Source organism: Caloenas nicobarica, chromosome 4 (assembly GCF_036013445.1).
Source record: "Caloenas nicobarica isolate bCalNic1 chromosome 4, bCalNic1.hap1, whole genome shotgun sequence".
NCBI lineage: Eukaryota > Metazoa > Chordata > Aves > Columbiformes > Columbidae > Caloenas > Caloenas nicobarica.
Window position 1 is genome coordinate 20,344,709 of NC_088248.1, and position 17,417 is coordinate 20,362,125.

General features: G+C 35.8%; 1 protein-coding gene across 3 annotated transcripts in view; it reads left to right on the top strand.

The window, feature by feature from the left end:
- The window catches only part of IL15 (interleukin 15), a 38,405-nt gene extending 24,839 nt beyond the window's left edge, over nucleotides 1–13,566 (top strand). For all 3 annotated transcript variants that reach the window (XM_065634783.1, XM_065634782.1, XM_065634784.1), the window contains 5 exons: nucleotides 8,550–8,659; nucleotides 9,913–9,994; nucleotides 10,484–10,525; nucleotides 12,168–12,311; nucleotides 12,888–13,566. In XM_065634783.1, the coding sequence (XP_065490855.1) occupies nucleotides 8,550–8,659; nucleotides 9,913–9,994; nucleotides 10,484–10,525; nucleotides 12,168–12,311; nucleotides 12,888–13,001 (492 nt within the window). In that variant the 3' untranslated portion in view covers nucleotides 13,002–13,566. The remainder of the gene's footprint in view (nucleotides 1–8,549; nucleotides 8,660–9,912; nucleotides 9,995–10,483; nucleotides 10,526–12,167; nucleotides 12,312–12,887) is intronic.
- Nucleotides 13,567–17,417: the final 3,851 nt, after the last annotated feature.

Genomic DNA, 17,417 nt, shown 5'->3' on the forward strand with positions numbered 1-17,417 from the left:
TGTAGCACAAGCTAGAGCTTTTCCAATGACCCATTTTCCTGTATCCTAAGGCAAGAAACTAAGGATGATTGCTCAGTTGCTGTAAGTCTTAGTGCATTGTTATTTATAAGTGATTTAGAGTAATATAAACCAGAAATAATTTCCTTTCCAAATGTTTGCCTTTCCTGTGCAGAAATATGAAACAAATCTATAGTAGAGATACTTTGCTCTTTTTTCTGAATCCTGATACTACATTTTTCTGACTTTTGATATGTTTACAGTATTTCTCTTGGAAATTTATGTGCTACTTTCCTCAGCTGTTCAATAAATTTGTTTTTCCCAGTTTAACATTTTGGTCAAATTCTCAACAACTCTGGAAATGGAAATAACTTCACTGGTTTTAGTAAAGCTATAGCAATTGACACACATTAGGATTTCAATCTGCTGTTCGAAGAATAAAAGCACAAGAAAATATAGAGTATTTCAGACTATATCCTGGCTGTTTACCTCAGGATACAGTAAATTCCAGTAAAAGTACCTCTGTAAGAGGGGTACATAGATTATAATTTTTCCTTTTTGAAAAAGGTCTGAAAATACTGCCTCACTTTACCATTTTGAGAACTGCATTTGCTATTTTTAGTCTTCTATCTATTACAGGTATGTTACAGAACTCTATTAGTATATGATATTATTCACAGTCTCTAAGCTGAGTATTTTGCTAAGACTGAGAAAGCATTTATCCAGCAGTTGCTCCTTTGATAACTATTTTATGGTCTCAGGATTTCCAACTTGTACGCATCAGTATGACATCCTTCATGTGTTTGTGTTTGGCACTGTTTTAGATGTTACAATCCTGCCCCTAAACACAGAAATTTTATCCCTGATCGTATTTTGTTCCCTGTTGGATATTTGTTGCCATGGCATAAAAATACCACAAATAATATTTACAGGGAACGCCAGACAGCATATGTAAATCAGGACATATTTCGCTAAACAAACTCCAGCGCCGACTAGTTCTGCTGGCTCTTTTGTGTGTGTTTTTTTAATGTCCTTTACATTTCAGATTTCCTGTGATTCAACTGCTTGCTTATCCAGGAGAGTATTTTCTGAAGGGTCTTTTCACTAATTATTGCGTACTGCATCCTCAGGGGGGCTCTGTGCCCTACATACGACTTTTTTGCTGTGTACTTCCTCTTTGCTTTACTTGTTGCTTTTAACTCATTAGTTGTGCCACTACTAAAACTTGGGACTTCTCTGTTTATTAATCACAGTTTGTCAAGCAAACCTAGCATTAATGTCATATATGCTTGCATAAGGACAATGATAAGTTGATCTTTCATTAAAAAAAGTATGTATCAGCTTTATTTTCTGGCTGGATTTTGCCGGCTGGCAAAAAATGCTAAAAAGAGATCCTGAATTGACAAGAAAGGGGTAAGTCTAACCTATGGAGTAAGCAACATATCTGATGTTCTGGTCTCTCGATCGTGTAAACGAGGACCTGGCACCCCCATTTCAAGCAGAACTATTATTGGAAGATGCCTGCAGTCATGGAGTATGAATTGTTCTGAGACTATGACTGACAAATTGTTGAAAGCAGACAGATTAAAAGGAAAGCTCTTAATTTATAATATTCGTACTTATATTCAACTAGTAATATTTATCCCTAAATACTGCAGCACTTCTGCTAGGTTTCACTCCTACTGTGACTGTAAGGCTCTTTGGAAAAGTACAAAATCTTTCTTTGCACCAAGGACAAACTTCCTCTCAGGCCTACAGCCAAGTATAGGACACCTCTTCATAAGGCAACGTTATGAGCTGCAGGCATTAAGTATGTTTTGCAAAAAAAGGTCAAAGGAAGTATTTAACTTTTTACATTTCAAATTCTGATGTTTGAGGTATTGAGTGGAATAGCAATGACTCTGTGACCTTTTGGCAAAATTTTCAAACAGGCATTGTGAACTTTACTTGCTGGCATAAATGCCAGTTAGCAAGAGTGTATAGGAGAAGAAAGTCCTACTGGAGGACTGTCAAAAGCAAATGAACAGGTATTTAGGCAAACCAAGAACACATAAATGCATAAGTGATTATACTGAGTTTCCTGCCATGCTGATTACTGAGAATACTCTTTTGAAGGTCAACACTACTCACATACAAGCAGAACAAGCCAGGTAGAATAGTACTCCATGGGAGACTTGCCACTACACAAAATAAACAAGGAAAGCTGTAGTTCTTGGGGGAAGGAGGGTAGAGGGGAATTAATCAAATAAGAATAATATCTAAAGAATGCCCAGTTTTAAAATGGCAGCTGCAAAAATACTTGAGCCTGTCTAATTCTAGCTAAATAAACAACTTCTGAGAAGGCTCTTTAGCTTTGTGGAATAAAGGCTTGAAGACATAACAACCTAAGGCATGTTTTGGCTCTCATCCGGGTGAGCATTCAAGCATGTAATTCAGTTTAACACTAATTCCACTGACTTCCTTTCTGGATCAGTAAGTAAAAGCTAGACAGAAACCTGGAAAGCTCGCTCTTTGCCATCAGACCTTGAGGAGAGGAGCTGCTGGTAACACCTGGTGGAGCTTGAGGGCTGATTTCCAAGGCTTCTATGGCTAGGAAGAGAAAAAGAAACTTAAATGACTGTGGAATCATGATGGACTCTGGCATCATGATAACAAAGCAGCAACTTCTTAATGGTTGCTGTATCAGTGTTCAGAAAAGAACTTACCAGAGCTGTTAAATATGGGAATAGTCTGTAGAAATTAGGAAAGGATTTAAGGCACTGGTACTAGATCCCATCATAGAAAAATACTTTTTTCTGTTGTTTTTATAACGCACAAGTGAAATTACTCTCAAGGTGTGTTTATAGGACTGCATATGTAGGTAGCATCTGTTACAGATTTTCTTCTTGTCTCAGAGTACATTAATGTGGTTCCCTGATTTTATCTCTGAATTCTATCCCATCAGAATAAATACATTCTGACACTAATTCATATTCCGGGGTTTTGTTTGTTTCCCTTTGGTTGTTCCCTTTAAAGTGTCTGCAGGAACTCAGGAATGAAAGAGCAGAGAGAGCCTTCAGTGAATCTGCTCCTTTGACTTGGAGTGTTTTCCAGCATTTACTCCGTAACAAGGCACTAAGAACATGTCTTTCCTCTAAAACTTACTCATGATCCATGAAAATTTGATTTCAAAATTACTTATTTAAGGTCTCAATACTGAAACATCTATGTAGTTCAGAAGTATTAGTTTCTTTATGGGCTCCGTTCATTTTTTAGTTACTTCCATTAGTTTATGGAATCTTTTCTCTCCATGGCTTCTCTCCTGATTTTTTTTTTTTAAGCTTCTTTTTTACAAGGATACAAATAGGAAATATATCTGATTTTCTTCCCAATCTTATAGATTCTGACATTAAAAATGCTCTCTATGATCTGAGTATAGAAAAGGAGCTCAAATATTATGCACAATACACAACCTTAAATAGATGTAGCACTCTAGTTGTGCAGCTACTTGGCGATTTGTCCCCTTGAAAGGGATTGCCCTAGCACAGAACAAACAGAGAACAGCAGAACAAGAGATGTAGGATGAAATTTTGTTGGAGGAGGAGTCAGAGTTCTCTGAAGGATGCTTTAGTTATTGTGGCAAAGGAGACACTGAAGGAGAAGAATTGCAGAAACAATGCAAATGAATGGGTGTAGAGCTCAAACCTGCATGATGTAGATGGTTTTTGAATACGGATCTGGAAAAAACCACTTTATACTTGACATGTTGCTCAATAAAACTTCCAAGGACTAGAGAGAACTGGAGGTAATGGTACAATTTTGGAGGAAAATTTGCAGCAGTAGCAGAGAAAATAATAGAAGATTTACAGCCGTTTGTTGCATGAGAAGTGAAAGATAAAGAGTTGAGGACGTATATTTGTAGAACAGGGAAGAAGTAGAGACTGACTAAAATAGGATAAATAATGTGCAAGAGGAGGTCTGTTGCACCAGAGAATGAAAATGAGAAATGGGCAGAAACAAAAATTGCGTGCCAACAAATAAGAGACGAGCAACACATCATACAGCATACACACACACAAAAAAGAGAGGGAAACCAAGAAGCCGAGGATGAACAAAAATGGAATACAGGGTGTCACAAGAGAGGACAGGCTGAGGAGGATGATTTGTTTACAGGAGTAAGCAATAGGAGGACTTGTGATGCCTATCAGCATTGTTGAGACTAGCCAAAAAGCCCAGAGGCAAAGGGAAAAAGGACTGATCAAGAAAAAAGCCGTGAGCTAGAGGTCAAAAAGTTAGTGGTAAATTGAGAATAACCAAAAATCAAGCATGTTAGATGTTGTGGTGGTGGTGTTTGTTTTTCAGGGAGAGGCAGGAAGGGATTTGCAACTAGTGAAAGATTATTCAGACATTCCAGGATTCTGAAAGAACTGCACATAATATTCTGGTAGGGGAACATACTACTGAAGGTTGAGCCACCAGTGTGATACAGTTATGAAGAAACACTGGCACTAGCCAGTTCCATGTTTCCCATGGAAAGTGAAAGTATTAGATGAGGAGTGGTAGGAAGATCATGAAAATAGAGGCAAATGTCGTGAAGAGATTGCATTGTATAGTTGCAGTGGGTTGACCCCAGCTGGCAGCTAAGCTGCCACCCAGGTGCTTGCTCACTCCCTGCCTCAGCCAGACGGGAGAGAGAACTGGAAGGGTAAAAGTGAAAAAAAATTCAGGCATTGAGATTAAGACAGTTTAATTAAAAAAAAAAAAAAAGAAAGAAATACAAGTAATGCAAAAGCAATCGCTTCTCACCTCCCACCAGCAGACCAATGCCCATCCAGTCTCTGAGCAATGGTTACCTTTGAAAAACTTCCCCTCTCCCCTTTTAATGCCAAGTATGATGTTATGGGGTATGGAGCATCTCTTTGCTCAGTTTGAGTCAGCCATCCTGGCCATGTCACCTCTCAACCTCTCGTGCACCCCCACCTGCGCTCTAGGGGTGGCAGGAGAGAACAGTGAGAACAAGAGAGGGACTTGCAAGCCCTGTTCAGCAATAGCTAAAACATTGGTGAGTTGTCAATACTGGCTTGGTCACAAGTCTAAAACCCTACCAGCTACTACAGAGGTAATTAACTCCATCCCAACCCAACCTAGTACACTAGTCTAGCAAAATGTTAGCTGAGAGAAGACTGCTGTCTACTTACTTGTCAAAGAAGGATCCCGATGAAGTAAAGAGCTGTTGTAGGCTGGAGAAGAGTTTTGAAACCATATGCACACATAAACAAGAGGTGGTTGAGGACTTGTGGGTTCACGATCTGAATTCTGTAATGAAAAATAAAAATATAGTTCAAAAGAAGCAATACAAGTAGTGGACCTTTGTAGATAAAACCAACTTGCTCAGGAACTAGACTTTCCTAGTTATAAATACCACATCTCAAGCATTCACTGAGAAATTTATAAGCAAGTCTTAAAGAAATTTAGATATATGGTATGTAGGCAAAGACATGTAATTTTAGCTTTCAGTGCTCTCCTTCACATGTAATTTTAGCTTTCAGTACTCTCCTTCACGTGTAATTTAAATATTGTAAAGAGCTCTGAATATTTTCTTTTGACTAAGAGATGATTGTTTTTGTGGTAGCCAGAACAGCAAAATCAGCAACTGTTTCTGCCTTGTTAAAGTTCTGTCATTTGCTTATACACTTCCTTCTTTAAAGAGAAAACAGTATTACTGTGTCTTAGATTTTACTCAGTGGTAACTGCTCTTAAAGTGTTTCACTTTAACTTCTTTATGAGAAAAAACCACTCCTTTCCAAAACAAATAATTGTGCATTTCATAAATCTCAATTGCATTGTGGAATAACATATATTTGCTTACAAAGGCTTTAATCCTTAAGCTAGAGTTGCAGGTTATCAAGACACAAGCTACAAATAAAAATGTATTATGTATTTAAATATGAGCTGCTCCCTTATCCAAAGTTCAAGCTTCCATAAAACAAGGGTATGTATCAGAGACATAATAAAGACAGAGAGGGATTGGTTAATGATTAAAGAGAGTAAGAAATGAGAAACTGACACTAGCAAAAGGAAATTTTTAAATTACAACAATGTATGTTCAAGGCAGGATAATAATTTTTCAAAGCATGTAAGTGAGCTAACAGCCCTTACATTGTTGAATTATAATTTGGATGAAATAATGAAGAAATTCAAGCAGAAAATGGCCCTGAATTGTTGAAAGGAATGTGTTAGGTGATCTACTGTACATTAAGAACCTCTTTCTCTATAAACAAATTTAATACACTTTAGAGTATGCATCTAGTATATTTTGTATATGTTTCATAATCAGTACAAGTTCTCTATTACTTCTAGAAACTGAGCGTTTATTTCAAATTACCAATGATTATTTCATTACTGTAAGTTACCTACCATATTTAAGAAAACCAAAGATCAAGGAAACAAATGACAAACTAATGATAACCCTGGCCCATTATTCATTCGGTACTGTGATGTATTATTCTCCTCATCTTGAACACTTCGTTCTACAGCATGAATTTGATGATGCATTTGGACTCAAATCAGCTTTTTAAGGCCGTATAATACTAATTATGAAACACAAAGCTGGTAAGTGCTTATGGACCCAACAGAGGTCTTTTCTGTTTTCATTTGCAGCCACCTCATCTTGTTTGTTAAAAACTGGCTTGTGAAATGTTTCTAATACATTTAAAAAAATTTTGTTAAAACATGCTTTTAAAAATCAAGCATGGGATTAAAACATGTTTTCTTCAACTGTAGCCAACAAACCAGATTTTATATTGCCTAAAATGTACTTTGAGTTTCCCCATAAGGCTACTTCTGAACTTCAATTAAATGAAAAAAAAAAAAAAAAAAAAAGGAAAAATAGTAAAAGAAAGAAAATAGTATATATTTTTAAGGACTGTCAAATCAAATCAAAACAGTTAGTATGGAGATTTAGAAAACAAACCAACAAAACAAAACCATGACAAATTTCAGATCAAACAATGTAATTGTGAAAAGGTTACAGCTACAGCCTTTCTGTCATCCTATAAAAAAATCATTTAGCTCTTTTGATCATAGCCAAGAAGTTAATATTTCTTTCCCATTACAGTCATGTATGTTTGAAAAATATTATATTTATATATACTTCACTTTTTGGTTTTAATATTCATATATTTTAGATTTCCATTTTTTATAGAAACAGTAGCAGGTTGAGCCTTGTTCTTAGACATAGTACTGGGTAACAATAACATGGCATGTTCCATACTAAAATAGTTCAGTAGATGGATGTTCCTTGCTCTGGCCTTACTTTAATTTAGATTATCTATTTATCATTTGTTTACATACTTCTTATTTAACAGGTTTTGGACCCACACAGATGCACAAAGGGTCTCTCACTGCTTTACATTATTGAGTGCAGAAGTTTATGTAGTGATTAGGTTACTATGCTATTTCAGCTAAATCTTTGCATTTTGGAAACAGAATAATTGCAATGTATTTTAAAAATTTCTGTTTATGAAAGTAACAAACATTTGTTGCAAATACTCTTCAGAAGTTGCCTGTGACACATATATTACTCTTCTGGCTTTACCAGTAGATGCTTTAAAACAGGTGGCTTTCAGCAATTTAGCTGCAAACCTACCAATGTATGGATTGACCTCTCATTTTGATATTTTTACCCCTGCACAGTGCCAGCTCTTGTTTTATTATGTTGTCTGGCCCATTTTAAACTATTCACTTGCAATTTAGCATGTAAATAACCCACTGCTAAAGAAACATCATTTGAGGCAGGTAATATAAGTGTGTTGCACATATGATAAGAAATAAAACATTGGACCAGAAGCACACTTGCTGACAATTAACCTATCTTTGTGAAGGAACTGTATCAGCTGAAATCAAAGGGCTCGTGATTTTGAAAGGAAGGTTCCCAGGCTGTGCACAGTGAAACTTGTGCTCATGGTCAGTGCACAGCTCACACCTCCTCCTTATTTCCATTTGTCAGATTTCACTGACAAAATTCTTAAATGCACCACTTTCAAGTATTAGGTGTATATACACTATGTAAAGAAACATAAATATATACTATATATAAATGCTATATTTAAGATCTATACACGTAACTATAGTTTTTGATGTATTCAATGCAGAGTTTCATATATATGTAACCACAACATTGTGGGTAATATTATAGCTGTAGGTAATTCCTAGAATTTGGGTGGCAATACATAGGCAGGGGAACGATCTCCAGGATGGAAAACAAAACAGAAGTTCTTTAATATTGTGCCTGTGTTATATTGCAGTCTGCAGTATGAACAGAAAAATAAATAGAGCCCAGGATGAGTTCAGATTTTTGCAGTGTGTCTTCAGCATCTGATTTTCTACCAACTGTTTTGTAAAGTGATTATATATTTCTGCAAGCTACAAATCAGTTGGTGTTTTAATCTACACACAACAGGTAGTCTTGCCTTGATTGAATGTCTTGTCAAATTGGTTAATTAAGTTAGTACTAAAGCAAAACACTGTGAAATCAGGTTGTGACAAGCTATTATCTTGGTTGTATCTTCCAGAAAACATACCTGAAAAGTATTTGTCTGCAATATCAGCTGTATCTTCTTCTGAACAGCCATTTCGTTTGCCTTTTAAAGAATGAGATGAGACTAATAATCTTCTTCCTATGGTAACTACAAAGTCAATGTTAATTAGACAGTAAATACAAATTATTTATTTTTACTATCACAGCTGTTACTTGCCTCCAGCTGCTCTAAGAGAGTGGATCCTCTACTGCCATGATGTGCAGTCCCTCATTGCTTCATAGGCCATGGGCCCTTAACTTTATTCTTTCTCTGACTAGGCTCAGTCTGGCCAAGAATGCATCTTGGCCCTAATCTCCATGATAACCCTCAAGTAGTTGGAATCGATGCATTTAAAGACCTCACTCAATTGCCATATATCTTTGCGATGACAAACAACTCACCACACGTGAACATGTTTAAACGTGTATGCTGAGTTATGTATATGAGACGTGTCCTTCCATTCTTACTCCAGTTCCCTGTCCTAGAAAAGCGGCTCTGCTTCTAGGGCCCACATGCCCTAGTTGTCCTCTTCAGCCAAATCTATTTGCTAAAGTCTGACATTTCTTCTCTCACTCCTCCTCTGGCAAAAATGTCGTGTCCTTCGATTCTTCTTATTAACCCCATTTTTTTCCTTTCCCAAAAATGTTGTAATTTTTGAGCCTTTGCTTAAGGCTTAAACGTTTATCAACTGGGGTTTTTTTAACTAACTTTCCAAAACAATCGGTCTGTCTTTCCCTACATTGTTGTATATTATTTATAGTACAGCAGTACTGAAAGGCATCCAAATTAAGGATCCAAGAGCGGACACATTAAAGCTGCAATTCACATTCCAAATATCTTGCAAAGGAGAAGGAAACCTTCCTTCCACTCTTTAGTGGTTCACTTTGAGCAAAATCTTATCCGTAGCAGGAAGAAGCATTCCTGTATACAAAAAAAATACATTTAAAATGACAAATACTATTTCTACAGGGCTTACAGTAGAAATTCTGTAGTAGCAGCAGGGGAAATTTTCAGTATAAGAGACTTTGAAATGTGGGGGGGTTTTGTATACCTTAAAGGAATTGTAATTTTGCATTAGTAGTTGAGCCTTTCTCTTGCATTACGTTCTTTTAATCTGGCCTTTTTAAAAAACACATTAGCTGTTTATACCGCGTGTGACTGAGATGTAGTGTTTATATAGCTATACGATTTTATGATTTGTCAAAGATACTTGCCACACATATTTACCATTTATAAATATATATACATGTAAACAATGTATCTATAGTATCTAAATAATCTCTAGCTCTTTTTTTAGCATAAATGAAGTGTATACCTACTGCTTAGCCTAGTGGTCACTGTTTTTCTTCTGTTCTAGTGCTTATTTACCAAAGACAGCAGCAGGTCACTGCAAGTGGGCAGAAGTTCTGAAAGATTTGGAGCAGATCAAGACATCCAAAGTAAGTTTATAAAAAAGTTGGCATTTCATATAATCACAGGAAGAGACACAATCTATTATTTCACACTGTATTCATCTGTAAAGTGTCAGTGACAGGGAGCGGGAAAAGGGATGGTGTTGGTATAATGCTCTTTCATGGGTAGAAGCAAAGCAATAGAAAGTTAAAAGGAATTGAAGTTGACCGAATACTGCAGCGTCTAGAATGAAATATGATTTTCTTTCTCACTTTTCCTCCTAAAAGGGTCAGTGGGCTTGGGAGTTACCTTCTTCGGAGGAACTATTGTGGGACTCAATTCTGATGAGTTCTCCTCACAGGGAAGCCTGTTCGGCAGGTTACTGCCTGACTTGGACATCCCTGACTTGCTGGCTCCCAGCACCTGGATGGATTTGGCCTTTGAACTTGGAGCTAGTCCATGTCTTGCAGAGTTAGCTTTATTATCTCTCAGACTTTTAGCTAACGTTCATAATTCTAACTCTTGTTTTCTTTTAGGACATTGATGTCAGCTTATATACTGCAAACACAGATGAGGATGTAAGTAAACTTCAAATTTGACCACAACTGGTCTATAATAGGGTAGTTTAATTTCTTACTAGCAACTTTCTCCTAAAGCAAGAAGTTTCAGAAATCATATAATTTGCCTTGGAAGGAACAGTTCTGTTAGTTAAAGTACTTATGATAAATTATGTAGGCATGTATTAATTATTTTTATTGAATCACCTTTTATTAAAATTAATCAATTAAAAGAGATTATGCAAAATCATCTTATCAAAACAAACACTGCTAAAATAATTCTGGTATTCATTTGTAATTTAGGGGAGGGAAAAAGTGATAAAGAAAATACTTCCAAATATGATTATTTAACACCATGCACTATTTAATGGAATAAAATACCAGAGAAGTGGAATATGGAAAGTAACTGTCCGCATTTACCTGTGCATTTCTCTGCTTTTGCCATTCATTAGCTTTAGCAGCAAATACCTAGGTATTCTCGAGGATTTAGATTTAGAATAGTTGGACATTATAATTTAGGTACTCTCAAGGATTTAGATTTATAGTAGTTATAGATTATAATTTATCCTGCAAAGGATGAATTATGTTAATTTATCAATATAATTCCTAATGCAATCTTAGAAACCTATGTAAAATATGATCATCTTAAATGCAGTTTCCATACATTCAATCCTAAAGAGATTTTTTCACAATCTGTTGCCATGGAGCTCGGTCTGCACTCCATGGGACATGTGCATCTCACAAAAAAAATGAACCCAGCCAGTACCCCACACTCCTAGCAGTCTCCTTTGTGGTGGAACTGGCTGGATTCTTTGGTGTGGCAGCAGCCCTGCTTCTGAGACACTGCTTTCCTGACACAAGGACTGTACCAAGCACGAACAATATGTGAATCTTGTACATAAGGAGTTAATAAAAGACTTCCTAGAAATAACGACTACCTGAGTGCATAGCACTCTTAGTTGGCATGCAGAATACAGTAATGCTGATGTGTTCAGTGCATCTGGCAAGCCTGAGCAAGCACAGGCTAATGTGTCTGTACAGTTAGTCCTGCACATGACAGGGAAAAATGTCACAAAACACGCACGTCCACATCCGCACACACGTTCTCTTAACTTAACTGAGCCAGGGAGGCTAAGCCATTGCAATGGCTGATTTGATACCTGGTAATATCAGGAAGATTTTCTGAAAGTGGGACAGTCTGATCTGGAAGTCAGACAGCCTGGGAGTGATTCTTTGCTATATTATTGACTTGATGGAGAAATCAGTAGCTCTGCTTCTTTTTCTCGATTTGTGAAATACAGGTAATATCTACTTTCTCTTCTCCTTTACCTATTCTGAATTCTGATCTCTGAATGAAAGTGCTAGAACTACCAAGAATAATACTAATTTAAATCTGCTACTTTTAATTATATTCCAGATTTATTCCCTAATTAATTATTTTCCTGTATTCTTCATCAAGACGCTATGTTTCACTTCATCTTAGTGAACTGGCTGGCCTTTATGTTGTTAGCTCTTACAGCCATTCTTTGCAGATATTTAAAAGTATTTGAATAGTAAGAAGAGATCTCCAGCAAATAAAAATCAGCCACTTTGTGGTAAATTTTAACTTACATTTACTTATTCCTTTTTAATCATAAAACTATTATAACTTCGTGCTTTTCAGAAAGAATGCCAAGAACCTATAATGAGATGCTTTTTCTTAGAGATGAAAGTGATCGTTCAAGAATGTTATATCAAAAATTGCAGTAAAACACAGGATGTATTGAACATATGGAAAAATGGAAATGCAAGCTTAGAAAATAACAAGGTAAGTAACACCAACACTGTGGAAAAAAACCCCCACAAATCAAAAGTGTTTCTTCAGTAGCAGAAATACCTCTTTCATGATATAAAAGGTGGGATGGTACAGATGAAAGCAAATGGGATCCAGTAACCTCTACATATAACAACAAAAAAGCTACGCATACAGTGATGAAACAGCAGAATTCAGTGCTTTTCTGAAAAACACTTTCACGATTCCTATCGATCCAAATACTTTTGACGCCGCATGCATACATATGTCAGGGTGTTTGAATGTGTATATATAAATAAAGTTTGTAACTTCAGTATCCAAAGTCAAATATGCTCAGACACATACAGGAAAGTATCCTAGTTTTCCAAGGGACAGCCACTTGCGTCTCTCACTGAAGTGCAGTGTCTGATTCTACTCAGAAAGCAAGCTAGGAACTGCACAGAACATAAGTACCATGGAAGCCTTCAGCAATGCTTTCTGCAGCCATTGACTGCATTGGAATTGTTCACAAAAACAGGACAAACAAGGATTAGTCCTCTGTCAGAACAAACAGGTCAGTATCCTGCTTTACTGTTGCATTTTCTCTTTCAGTCAAATTCCACAACATCAGCAAAATGCAAAGAATGTGAAGAGTATGAAGAAAAAAATTTTACAGAATTTATACAGAGTTTTGTAAAGGTTATACAGAGGGAATGCAGACACTGACCAAAAGACACAAGCTGGGAACCAAGATTCTTCCACGAACACGCCTCAGAGAAATTAGATTATCACCAACAATAAACTACAAAGAACTTCATTTACAATCCTACTTACATAGCACAAGTAAACAAAGAATAATAAAATCCCTGTTACTCACAATGTATTCATAACTGAATGCATATAGATGATACTACTTACGAAATATAAATAAAAGGAATTTAACAAGGTTTAACACTCCTCCTTGACTTAAAATGTCCTTATTTTTTTGTAAGTCCACCAGAAAAGAAATCCTTCCAAACTTAACAAACTTTCAACAAAATTCTCTAAGAATATCTCAGGATGTCTGGAACAGGAACTTCCTCATGAACATCAGTTCAGGGCTGAGTGGGGTTTCAGAGCAAAGCTCTTATTTTATTATTATTACTATAAAATTATCATACTCTGTTAAAGCATTTGGCTACCTTTATTATCTGAAATCTATCTTTTTACCATCTGTATTCAGATTATCCATCTTGTTCATATGGCAATGTGAAGAAAATAAAGACAAAGAAATTAAAATCTTCCAGTACCTTACCCTCTTCTGATTGCTTTTTTAGAGGTGGTATTTTCTTGGTCAAATTAAACTAATCAAGAATCAATTTGATTTGTAAAAATGGGGCAGAAATTGGCAAATACAGTAAAGAATGAAACATCTCATTAAATGACTGAGTTATCTGTACCATGGCATAGGCAGATCACTACCTCAAGAAGTGAAAAACGTATGGGGAAAAAAGGAGTGAAGTTAGAACATGAACAGAAAACAGAGGGATTTCTGGGGTATTTACTGAGAAATACCTAAGGCTAAATAAGCTTCTTTTAACTTTAGCACACAAATTAATATCTTATCCTGTTTCTCTTTCTTCTGAGTCTGAATCAGATTTTTCAGAGATGAATGGTGACTAACTATGGGGTAAAAGGTTTGAAGTCTCTGCCAGATGGTGAATGGGGAGGGAAGCAGTTGAAGAAATATCAGGAGTTATGTAAGATGTGTGGCATAATCTTTAGAACATGTCCTCATGGACAAAAGAAATGAATTAACATAAATACCTTCATCTTCAAATGATTCATGAGTCCATTTGTAAAAACATGTGTCCAACAGAAACAGATCATAATAAAGTTCCTATCAAATGTGACTACATCACCGAAGAAGAGCTGAATCCTTCATCCTCCTCCTTCAAAATCTGATTTACCTGGGGAACATAAATGGCTTTATATTCCAATAGGATGCCTGCACAGTTCTCCCAAATTTCTAAACCCACGTATTTACTTAAGATTTATCTACAGTTAGTCTCTCATCATATTTGAATTCCTTAGTCTAGAAAACAAAACAACAGCATGGTTTCACCCCCAAACTCTAATTCCATGAAGTCCTGAACCACAGAAACTTTGCCCCTTTGTTTCTTTCCCTAGTTCGACTCAATACTCTTCTGGGCTTTCCACTTCAATATACACAGGTCAGAGTTCAATTACCCAGATAAACCAGACTGCTATATGTGGCTTAATACATCCTCCAGCAACCTCATTTTCCTTTCTTATGTCTCACATCAACCATTCTACAGCACTTTCTTTTGAGCAGGGGAATGTTTGTCAAAGTTACAAGCTTTAACAAAGTTTGCATCTGTCTGAAACTCTTCTGCTTTACATCACTTCTCCCTGTGCCATTAGCTTCTTCAGCACAAAAAGAGGTTCAGTTTTTATTTCCTATTTTGTGGTTATGGTTTTATACAAAATACTGCTTTATTTAAACCTGATGATACAGAGCTGAGAATTAGCCAAAGTTCAGTACCAAAACCTTCTGTATCTTCCTGTAAGTGGCTGTGCCTTTCAAATTAAATAAACTTGCATAATATGTGATATGGCAAACTACGTGATGCTCAGGGGATCAACATGCAGCATATATAAAAATATATTTTTAATATTTATTAAAAAGCATATATATCTATGTTTTATTTTATATTGTGATTATTCAATCTTCCTATCAATTTATAATTCCTGGTGTTTTCTTTGCTCTGTCCAAATGTTAAATTTACCATTATCTAACCTGAATTAATTTTTCTTCTAACAAAAAGGGTTTTTTTAAGTAGTATGCTATCTATTTATTAACAAACATGCTCAGCTGTTTTATATGTTGATACATCAATAGGGTTGCTTTTGAATAGACACTGGTCAAACTGTAGTATGAGACATGCTTTATGACAGAACATATTATACATAACAATCTAATAATAAAATAACATTGCTTTAATACAATATAATCACACTGATTTATGTGTTCATTCTGTACTGTTTATTGTCAATAAAATTCCTAACTCTGCTTAGTCAACCAATAGAAATTTTTTTGTGGTTTGCACTGCACATTTGATCTACATTGGCAGTTACATAGTATGAACATTAACCATATAAAAAAAGTCCAAGTGTCATAATTTTTGTGGTACAAGCAAGGTAAAAGGTTCCATCTACAACTTGCGATAGAGACACATTTTAATTTATACCTGCATTTCACAAAAATCAGGTATTGCTTTGTGGATCAAGGACTGACTATGAAAAGTTAAACAAGCAAAATTAAAAGGTGTTTTGGTTTGGTTTTCAAATCATTGCAAATTATTTGCACCGAGTGCTCTAGACTTCTGGAACATGCAGATTTACCACTAGATATTTACAGGCTCAAATACACCTATTTCTACCTATTATTTTTGCTGTATTTTCTTATTCATGTCTTGCATTCCAAGGACTTTAAGGTAGAGGCGTTATTTTTGTTATATTCATTGGAGTCTTCAGGAGTAACGAGATTTTATCGGCTTCTAACTGGAACAGCTTAGTGCTTATCCACTTTCCTGCATGAAACAGATGAGCTTCTTCATATACTGTTGCTTATTTTATGTGTGTATATGTCTGTGTACAGAGTTGACTACCATATACTCTAATCAAGAGATTTTCAGCTTGTGGTCCACAGGGCACCCAAGCAAAAAATAACCAAGCAAAACAAGTCTATTGCCCACCAGAAAATGATAAATGGTTATCAGAATAAAAATGCAGGGAAAAAACACAAAAACAAACAGACAACCCCCCCAAAATAACAACAGTTCTAAGGACTGCATACAGTTAAAATAAAAACATTTTAACCACTCTGAGACTGGTTTCTAATGCACTCCTTTCACAAGTTGTAGTTCAGGAAAACAAAGAACTGCAACTAACTTTTTGTATGTCAAGTTGCTTTCTCAAGATAAAATTATAAAATATAGTGACAGTATTGCTGAAGGAACCTGCATTAGTCCCAAATACAGTATTCCTGTTGTGAGATGAACAGAAGCCATCAGCTTGCAGCTTTGTTTATTCAATGCCTTCTAGGAACCAACTGTAGGGGGCTTTTCAAAATGAAATATTGCATGTCACTAATCATTACACAACCTTAACAGCTGTTGTAGCACAAATGACAGGTCTCATTAAAGTGACAAAAGAGAATTAAAGAGAAATTTTAAATATAGTTTCTAATATGGCAAAAACAATGATAGCATTGTATGTAGAATTATGCTATTTGTGCCATAGGTGAAACTGAGAAATAATTTTATTTAAAAATTACTTTTCCTAGATCTTCTAAGACTCGTATACTTCCCTCAGTTATCTTGAAATCTGTATTCTTGCAGTAATACAGGACATATTAATCCCATTCTGGGATATTTTGAACCATCACATTCCCAATGAGCAAAAATTTTTGCTCCCACCACACACACACACACAAACCCAAAAAACAAAAAACACCACAACCTAATATTTCTTATAATTGATAGAGTTGACTGATTTTGAATGGCATCCTGAGAAGTCAGATCATTCTTTTGGTCAATCCCAAAGCACTCAAGTCACTTAATATTTATGTAGTTAGTAGTACCTGGAAATCCCCAGTCCCCTAAATCAGCAATACTGAATAGCAGGTGTTTGTAGCCATCCATGATGATAGCTGGGAATTTCTTCTCCTCTTTAACCTTAATTGTGACTTTATACATAACATTTTTCTTCTTCTTCTTTTACTCGCAAAATAACAAATGAGGCATTAATCTATATTTTCTTTTATTTGTTCCTTTGGCAAGCTTGCTACAACTAATTCAAAGAAAATTAGGTCATTATGAATAATTTATGCAACTTTTTCTGTTACAAGCTTCCTGCTTCCATGCATCATTTGATATTTTAAATTTTTTACTGACATCTTCAGACAACATTTCTCTCTCTTACACTCCCTGCTGCAGGACAGTGACTGGGCTTCATTTTACCTTAGATAATCGTCCTAGCAGTAGGTATCAGGCACTTGGATAAGGTAACTTATCCAAAATCCCTTGGCTGTACTGTATTTTCATCACTTGATACAATTCCTTTTTAGGACCTCACCAT